At 32.4% G+C, this 10,300-nt stretch overlaps 1 protein-coding gene across 1 annotated transcript; it reads right to left on the bottom strand.

Moving 5' to 3' along the window:
- Positions 1–2,802: 2,802 nt before the first annotated feature.
- On the bottom strand, positions 2,803–8,922 carry LOC134727975 (neurotrypsin-like). The gene is made up of 8 exons (XM_063592373.1): positions 8,919–8,922; positions 8,434–8,581; positions 7,536–7,699; positions 6,827–6,977; positions 6,195–6,358; positions 5,026–5,173; positions 3,976–4,139; positions 2,803–2,909 (listed from the first exon to the last, which is right to left on the bottom strand). Exons 1-8 carry the CDS (start codon positions 8,920–8,922, stop codon positions 2,803–2,805), a joined length of 1,050 nt encoding a protein of 349 aa, XP_063448443.1.
- Between the last annotated feature and the right edge of the window lie 1,378 nt (positions 8,923–10,300).

Genomic DNA, 10,300 nt, shown 5'->3' with positions numbered 1-10,300 from the left:
TTGAAAAAAAAACAGACAAAAAACAATGACAATACCTGTCCGTGAATCCAAGCATTTTACAAATGACATTAGCATCGTTTTTCTGAAAACCTTTGCCACAAATTGATCCCCATTGTCCGTTATGAAGTACATCTACGCGTCCTTCGAATCCCATTTTACCGTTAACAAGTCTAATTGGAGTTGTTGCTATAGATAAAATTATGGAAAATCTAATTAAAGCAGACAAACACTCAAGAGATTTATTTTCCAAATATTCAAATACCTGTGATATTTCTTTAAACCCTACTCCATTGGACATCATTTCTTCTATTTTCCCGAATACACGGTTATTCGTTCTCCTTGCTTAATATCATTAATTCATTTCAACAAACACTTTTTTACATGTTATCTAATACATGTGAATCCAAATCGAGGGGGCGGGGGTTACAGGAAGAATCGTAAAATTTTTGAAAAGTGTTTCTTTAGGGCCTTTCGGATATTATAATACTAATATATGTTTATTCTTTCAAATATTTTGACAATTTCTTTAAGGAGGAATGTAAACAAAAGGATAATGAGGGTACAATGTGTTTTGAGTTGAGTTTCTCTATCGACAATATTGTAATTGAACATTTTACTTACGACATCGTATACCCTGATAGGTCCTGTTGCCGCATTTAGATTCGAATTCATTCACAGTACAAAGTCCAATATCTATTTCAGACCCTGTACAGCGAGTTTTCACGGGATTTGTAGTCAGTAACGTTGTCTGGAATGACGTGCTTTTCAGTAGTATTGGATCTGTACTAACACTGAGATGAAATGGGACATTATTTTACAGAACTTCAATTATCATACGGAAGAATTGTTCCAGTTTAAATTATTTTGATTGATTTATGTCTCGGAAATAAATGTGGTGTCTATTGCACTGAACGAGCATTCATATCAGTTTTGGCACGATCCCATCTGCGGTTGTGTAACTTTTTGCTGCGTTATAAAACTGATGGTTTGCTTAAAGCTTTTTTCTGCACTTTTCTCGGGTGGTTGTCTCTAAGACAACTCCGTGTTTCCGTTTGCAATAATACTAGATGTTTTCTGTCCACTATTTGTACTTTCAAATACCTTATATCATCAGTATATGTTGTTCAAGTCATATTTTAATATAGAGTTCCTGGGAAGATTTTTATATTATTAATATTTATGACGGCTATTAGTAATGTCAAGTAAACGTCGTTGCATTGATGCCTTTATTTGTAAACTGCAAATTAATCATGGTACCAACTAGTGCTGATATGCAAATAGCTGTTTTTGTTGTAATGACAAAGTCTGACTTTAATTTTTCAAAGCGGTTTGTGTTTGTACCAGTCGACAAAGCTGCCAACAATGTGGTAGTGGTGTGTCGTGAAAACTACACGGATGTTCCCTAATCGTTGTCCATTGTCAAAAAGGTGAAAAAAATATAATTGAACTTTATGACTCGATTTTTTCCAATCATGTTTGCCGTCCTGTATACTTATACGCATGTTAAAAAAAAACTGTGTACGTGTGATACGTATTAGAATTTCATTAAATGTTTCGAACAAAAATAACGTAGCCTCTAATTATGCACCGGTACTAATCTCTTCAATGCAAATTGACAGTGATTACTTGGAAAACCATGTTATAAGAGAAAACACAGTTTTAACATGATTGGAAATTTGATGGAAAACTTATTGTTCAAATAGTTGCGAAAAAGATTAAAATGTAGGGCAGTAAATTTAATTTAATTTCTAAAATTCTACCTACAATCAACATACCTCATGGCAAAACCCAAACTTTGACAGATGACTCTTGCAGTATCCATACTAATGTCGTTAGCACAGACAGGATGCCATTTATTTCCATTGTATATTTCAACTAATCCTTCATTTCCAACTTTACCACCTCGGAGTCGCACTTGGGTATCTTGACCTATTAAATATTTTCTAGATTATTAAGGTTATGTTAAATAATGTGTATATAAGGAGTAAAAATAGTTATCAAAGGCACCACGATTATAATTTAATACGCCAGACGCGCGTTTTGTCTACATAAGACTCATTAGTGACGCTCAGATCAAAATAGCCAAACAAGTACAAAGTTGTAGAGCATTAAGGACCCACAATTCCAAAAAGTTGTGCCAAATACGGTCAAGGTAATCTATTCCTTGGATACGGACATTCTTAGATTTTCGAAAAATTCAAAGTTTGGTAAAAGGAAATAAGGCATCTTACATGTATTAATCACACTTTGTGTTAATAATATAATTGAAATACAAAAGATTAATACGCAACACTGATAAAAATATGTTTAATATACATGTAATATATTGCATGTTGTTCAAAGTGGAAATGTGCAGTGTGTACCCAGAATGGCAAATAGTGAACTATCAAAGCGTATTTAAGAAATAACTAAAACTTATTGTATTTAAAAAGTTCTTAATTGTTTGTTGTCTATTAAATAGTACAATTGACAAGCTTAACTTTGGATACTTATAGTTAAAAATTATGAATCGCTATTGGTTACCTAGTTCTCATATGGGCGTATAATTTCTAAATATAGATATACACAAATAATAAACTGACCACAAAATACAGCCGCTTTCTGCTGTTTGCAAGTTTTTACTCCAAACCCATCTGATTTACAAAGTGCAACATCTTCCTCGTTACCCATGCACTGTAGTTTATCTAACCAAACCAGTCCAGTACTGTTGCTAAATGTTGAATTTGCTACTCGAATGTTCCTTATAAAATAAGACTTAATAAAAGTTTTGTTTGTCTACCGGACAAGAAGTGATTTCGACCTTCAAAATATAGTACTGTTATAAGAGTTTGCATGGATTGATTCTAACATTAACACAACAAATGACAGCTTGTGAATGCTACTTGTATTGTTCGACATGGTAACAATTACTGTAAAGTAAAAAGTAAAATAGTGAAAATACCAAATTGTAGGAATATTCAAATGGGAAAGTCCCTTATCAAAAGCTCAAACACATCATACAATGTGTAAGATATTTGTTATATTCCGGACTTGGTACAAACATTTCCGTATGCAGAACATGATTAATAAAACATGGTTTTATAGCTGTCTCTCACCAGGTTTAATCCACCATTTTCTCCATTTCAAAATGCCTGTACCAAGTCAGGAATATGACAGTTCTTGTCCATTCGTTTTTGATGCGTTTTGTTATTTGATTTTGCCATGTATTATGGACTTTCCTAATTGACTTTCCTCTGAGTTCAGTATTTGGGATTTTACTTTTCACATGTATTACAATCGCATAAAATTCAATCATATTGATACTGAACAGAAGATAAATTAGACTACTTTAAAGCATTTGACATACAGGTGTTAAAATGAATTGAATAACTAAAATGTGTATATATTAAATAGGTTAGCATTGAACAATACTTCATTTTTCTTAATGAAGATATCACTTATTCTGTACACCTGTACATACCCCTGTTTATATCCCAACATTTTACAGATGACAGCGGCATCTTTATCATCAAATTCGTTGCTACATATTTCGCCCCATTTGCCCGAATGATATACTTCCACAGTTCCTTCGAATGGGCCTCGTCCACCATAGAGCTTGACCTTAGTAGCTTTATACAAATCGATTTTAAAAGGATAAGTCGGCAACATTTGAAAAAAAAACATAATACAAGCACACAATATATATATATGCATTATACAAACTTTTTTTTTTTAATTTTAAGGAACTTTCAAATTCATTTTTTTTTCCATGTAAATTATGATGAAGATATACTATGTCTTATTCTTGGAAACACATCGAGGCAATGTTAATATGCACATCTAATTCATGTGTAACGTATAAGTCTTTTGTAAAGAAAAGGCCTGTTGGGCGTTCACACTTCTATGCCTTATACCGATAATGATCATTATAACCTACAAATTACAAACCATTTTATAATACGTTTCGTTAAGATGAAGAGGGAAACAAAATCTTACCACAGTCGATTCCGATATCGTTAGCGTGGTTGCAATGTGAATTTTCCCAGTTTGAAAAAGTACAGTCTTCTATGTCCATTTCCTGACCAAGACAGTTTATATTTTCGAAAAATATTTTGCCTTTGCCTTGTGATATCACTGGTGTTTTTAGTATAGAAGCATCCCTGTAGATACAACATTGAAAAAAAGTGAAGTAAATGTAACTAAAACAAAAGAAGAGATTTTATCGGATAATTTATCAACTCAACCTATTGTGTTTTATGACGTAGAGTAGAAACCTTTTGATTTAAATTTGTTTTTGCTTGGATATACTTTATTATGAGGTACTTCCAAAGTAGATACTTGAAGTGTTTTTCCTCGTATATTTTTTAAATAAAAAAACTATTGTTGTGTTGTCATTTGAAATTTCATTGCCTTTTCTTAAATATCACACACAAATATAAACCAAACATCATTACCGTATTAAGAGAATTTGTTATATAGGGATAATAACTGTCATTGCTTTGGTATACATTTTTTATCTTAAAACTTATATACGCATGTTCTTCTTGTATAGTTTATGAAGGTATGATAATGTGCGTATTGTTGTGTGTCTCTTTTTTCGTCATTGCCTAGAGATATAGGGGGTTTGAGATCTAAAAAAACATGTTTAACACCGCCGCATGTCCCCAGTCAGCAGGAGGCTCTGGACTTTGTTTGTATTTCATTTTTTAATCTAAGTTAATTTTCATGTTCTGGAGTTAGGTATCAGGTCCATTTTAACTAGGACACTGATGATTAGGAAGCCAGCTTGGGCTAGACTCAAGATGCGGGATATTCTCACTGCTTTGAAAACCAATTGATGGTGACCTTCTGCTATTTTTGGTCTATGGTCGAGTTGTTGTATCTTTAACATATTCTCCCTTTAAATTGTCATGTTTATGTTATATATCATACACATGACATCAAAAGTTGTAATCAATAAATGCTGATTTATTAAAAAGAAAAGTCTGTCGTGTATATAGAAAAAATCTATATACTAGATGTATTATGCCTTTATTTGTTACGTACGAGTTGTTATAACCCAACATCCGGCATATAACAGTAGCATGAGCTGCATTAAATGATGTGTCACATACTGTACCCCATTCACCATTGTGAAATATTTCGATACGTCCATTAGATGGTTTTGTTCCATCAACTAGTTTAACCATGGTATCTAAAAGAAAAGTATTATGTCCATTTTTCTTTAAAACAAGAACATTGAACGCGAAATGCGGGGATATTATATTACATATATAGCTAATTATTAAAACTGTTGGCATGAATATAACATAAAAGCGCTGCTTGAATATAGTAAATGTTTAAAATAGTAATTTAATCTATAGTGTACATAAAATGATTATGTTTTTGATATTATTTTAGTCTCGATTGATCAATATTAGACAATGTAAAATATTTTTTTATCATAGGATGAAACCCTTTCAATGAAGAATATTGCCGTTCGATGTAAATCAAATTGCACGAGCGGTTGATTTCAAAGTTCTATGCTGATCTGGTTAATAAAATTACTAAGCTATAGAACCATGCACACAATGTAGCATCATTGCTGGTACCTCATTGCATTTGTGGTGATCTGTGGTATTTTATTGTTAATAAACATATCTATTGTGTACTTAACTTTAAATAAAAGTATTAAATGATTCATTGTAAAAGATGCAGTATTCTAAAAAGATTTCAAATGATTCTATTGTTCACAAACTGGATATAGTTAATGCTAGTATATAATGTTATATAAATAAAGGGAACTAATCACAGATAACAGACACATCATGCGAATGTCCGCACTGTGATTGCAAACTAATTTTACTATGAATGTAGTTGACTATAGATTGTAATATGACGTGCTTCTTTCGCCTTGTAAACAACACCGTGATAAAAGTCTCGATATAACAATAATTAGCGCAGACTCAGAGATATACATAATAATGGATGTTACAACACGTAACTCCATATGTATTGGGGAAAAAAATACCAACCCTTTGACGACTTTATTGTTTTAAAAATTGCTATTCAAAAAGGACAAATATTTTCCGTATTCAGGTGCATAATAAACAAATTAATACAAAGAGCTCGGAGAAATCAACAAAATCAAAATAAAATACAATTCAGCGAAAGTCTAATAAAGTGTTCTGACCGTATTTGTTCTATTTCAATCGAAATAAATTATGTGAACTAACCGCAAATAACAGAGACATCACGAGAATGTCCACACTGTGATACACCCCATCCTCTGGATCCACATTTTCCAATATCGTCCTCTGTACCATTACATGCAAGCTCATCTAACCATACTCTATTTGTGCCTTCTCCGAAATATGCACCACCAATGAAATAAGGGTTGCTGTTAAGTAAAGGTTATACTAAATAATAAAACGAATAAGCCCATGTGTATTTAGATGAAATTAAATGTTACGCTTCAATAAAAAAAATATTTAATGTCTTTTTTCGGAACAAATCTTTACATAAAACAATACTTGACATATCATATGGTGTTGTTGTCAGGTGAATATTACACTCGTCTAGAGTTTTAGGCATGACTTGAAAGATGATTTGTTTGTGTGCTTATTGTACAGCATTTTCTATCGATAAAATCTATGACTGGTTTTAATGTAGTTTTAGGTTTAATAAAACATTTACAGATTTTTTAGAACACTGCACGAGTTCATTTAAAATTAATGTACGAAAACATTCAAAGGTCTTCGATCACCGCCGATTTCCATTGGGGTCATTGTTTTTTTTTATTTTGCTTTGAACTTACATACGGCTTATGAGTTAGAATGTTTCTTGGTATAGCTCGCCTCTCTTTTACCTTGTATTATATCCTAGTATCTGACACACAGTAGCAGCATCTGTGGCGTCAAAGTTCTTATCACAAACAGTTCCCCACGCATTGTTATGGAAAACTTCTAACCGACCTTCTGATGGTCGAACACTGTTTACTAGTCGAATTTGTGTACCGCCTGCATTAGGGAAAGTAGAAAGAATATTTTAAGTATCTATGTTTAAATATGTAAATGACTAGATACAGTTATAAGAAGATTTAAATTTGATATGTGTATTTTCACGTATTAAAGGCGTACAAAACGCACAAAAGGTTGATGGAATATAGAAAATTGATAAATTACTAAAATTGTTATTATTTTACAAATATTTGAGAAAACTTATAATTATACGTATACATTGGGTCTTGTAAATTTATATATATATATATATATGTCAAATTCAGTATGCACTAATAACATGATTAACTTCTGATTTTGCCATCTGATTAGTGACTTTTCCTTTTTGAATTTTCCTCGGAGTTCAGATTTTTTTGGTTCTACTTTTTTTCTACAAATGTAAAAAATGAAATTAACAAAATGATGCTGAATGTTGATAAATACGGACAAAAGCGTTGGTTTTGTGTCCGTTATTGTAACGAAGCGCTATCACGCTCTATACACATGTGTGTCGTTCACCGCTTTTACGTCCCAATTAATTATAGAAAGAAGCATTAAATTCCTAATTGAAACCTTTACCGCAAATAATTCCAACAGCATGATTTTGTTTACACGTGAGATGTCCCCAACCAGTAAAATTACAGGCCGCAATGTGATTTTCTAGGCCAGTACAATTTAGTCCTGATATCTTTACTTCTGAAGTTCCACTTCCGAAATACGCGGAAGACAACACAGTCACGTTCCTAGAAGTAAAAAAATATCATTTAACAAAATAATAGTGTCAATATGACAACTATGTATAATTAGTGTCACTTGACGGATGCAACATGTGCAGCGGAATCTTCTTACCTAACTGGAGAATATGAGATCACCCCTAGCTTTTGGTGAGGTTCGTGGTTTTTTTTTTACTAATTTTGTGTGTTGTTAACTATTGTTTGTCTCTTTGTCTTTTTAGCCATGGTGTTGTCAGTTTATTTTCGAAGTTTAAATGTCCCTCTGGTATCTTTGACCTTATTCTTTGACAATTTTCGCTGATACGATTCATTTAAACTGTTTTCTGAAGAATGGACGATTGGGTACGTGTTTAAAAGGAACACAAAGTAATTGAAGTGACAAATTTAAACAGAAATGAGGACATGTTTTCCATTCAGAAGGTTTCGAGCATCACATCACTGAAGATACATTGATTGTCGAAATGCGTTTATGGTGCAGACAAATTGGTTCCATTGATGTCATTTCCGGAACACCTGCGATCACCCCCAGTTTTATAGGGTTCGTGTTGCATAGTCTTTTTTTTTTGTAGTGTATTCTGTACTTCTATTTGTGTGTTTGTCTTTTTCAGTTTTAGCCATGGCGTTGTCAGTATATTTTCAATCTATGAGTTTGACTCTCCCTCTGATATCGTTCGTCCTCTATTATGCTCAATATGATTATATCGTACTATCGCATATCAATAATTAATATTATTTCTATTTACTCAGTGTCTAGTCCAAGCATTCTGCATATAACTTGACCATCCTCGGTAGTCAATGTGTCATCACAAAGTGATCCCCATTCATTATTATGTAATATTTCTACTCGTCCTTCATTGTAGGCAGATCCATTCACCAATCTCACACCTATACCTAAATTAAAAAAATGTTTAGATAAAGATTAGCGCGATGAAGAGTGATTCATATGCCAGTTTATGTTGACGATTCTATGATAAATTGGTTTCATGAATGAAAAAAAAAAACAGAACCATAATGACAATGATATGTAATAAATGTCAAAATATCTTGGATATCGTAAACATTATATTAGACGATTTGATCATGCCTTGCATGTTAGATGAAGGAAAGATCTGCATAAAATTCCTGTTGACTAGAACAAAGAGTCAAACGACCTTGCATAGCTCATTCGTGCTGTGAATTTATACGTCTTATGTCGTTTTTTATATTAGCATAGAATGTTATAAGCTACCCATGCCACTAAAGTAGAGCGTACTTGATGAAGGTTTTTTTTCTGTGAAAGGAAGATGGAATATGTACTATCATTATTTAAACATAAAAAGCAAACTTGTTACACGTCTAAACAAAAATATGCACTATTGAACACCTATCAAACTATTACTGTTAGAGCTCCAGAAATACAACTCTAAACTACGAGTATTTTACCACATGAAATGCCAATATCCTGCGAATGATTACAGTTATTGCGACCATATTTGTCAAATTCACATTCAGCTAAATCCTCCTCTGTTCCCCAGCATTCAACGTTATTCATCCATATTGGTCCATTACCAGGTAGAAAACGTGAATCTTTGTAAATCTTTGGATATCTGAATAATAATATATAAAAAGTGTAACATGTCATTATTGCCTATGCCGCGTTGTTTATCTAGGATTGTAAATTTTCCTATCAAAGGTCTGTGGTTTTCTCCAGGCATACCTGCTTCCTCCAACAATAAAATCTGACTGCCATGAAATAGCCCAAAAGTGAAGCTTAAAAGTGGTGTTTAAACACCAAAAATAAAATCAAATCTATGCATGTTACATATACTTGCATTTGTGTTCAATTGCATTTATCGCAATTTAATGACATATCACACTTGCATTGGTGTTCAAAGAATACAATTATTCACAGTTTCAAAATGCATAAATGAAAGTCAATTGGGCAATTTAAAATACATTATGACTATTTAACTCAACTGTTGAAGACATTCGCATGCGTCTACATAACTAACAAATTAATGATGATATGCCTACAATAAACATGAAAATGCCTGTGGCAGCCACAACGACCTTCTGTGGATGCCATTTATGGGTTTAATTAGTCATTATGACATTAAACAAGTTTCAAGATGGCTGGACGTTTTATGGATCTCTCAACGTGAATAATAATGCCATATTGATAATCATCGATGACAGAATATTAAATTTGCATATATCATCAATGTTTACGTTGTCTGAATATGCAATGTTTGATTCAAGAATTGCAATGTTATTTTGCGTTACTATGTCGCTTCTATGTCGCCTTTTAGGATAATTTTCACACTTTCATTTCAGTTCATAAAAGTTTTACTTGAACAAAGTACGAATATAAAAAAATGGTATGCACGTTATAAGATACCAATTATGTTTTAACTTATATGATTGATTCGTTCAATGTTGCATCACGTGTTATAGTAGGTTCCATTTTGCTTGGACTGATATGGAATAGTTATAAAAATTACGCTTTGAATACCATTTAGTCATGTCATAAGTGGTGAACTCGTTGCAACATGATTGAATTAGAAATATGTATAACCATCATACATACATCTAGATTTAGATAATCTGAGACACGTTACTAAGGAGCGACTG

This window comes from Mytilus trossulus, chromosome 8, assembly GCF_036588685.1.
Source record: "Mytilus trossulus isolate FHL-02 chromosome 8, PNRI_Mtr1.1.1.hap1, whole genome shotgun sequence".
Lineage (NCBI taxonomy): Eukaryota > Metazoa > Mollusca > Bivalvia > Mytilida > Mytilidae > Mytilus > Mytilus trossulus.
The sequence above is the reverse complement of the archived record's forward strand: the minus strand, read 5'-3'. Positions and strand labels throughout refer to the sequence as shown.

Bases quoted from the DNA above. Each gene is read 5' to 3' on its own strand.
- LOC134727975 (XM_063592373.1), bottom strand. The intron at 5,174-6,194 runs GTTAGTTCACAT...CTTTTCTTTTAG, and splicing joins TGATGTCTCTGTTATTTGCG to ATACCATGGTTAAACTAGTT. The intron at 4,140-5,025 runs GTACGTAACAAA...TTGTATCTACAG, and splicing joins ATGTTGGGTTATAACAACTC to GGATGCTTCTATACTAAAAA.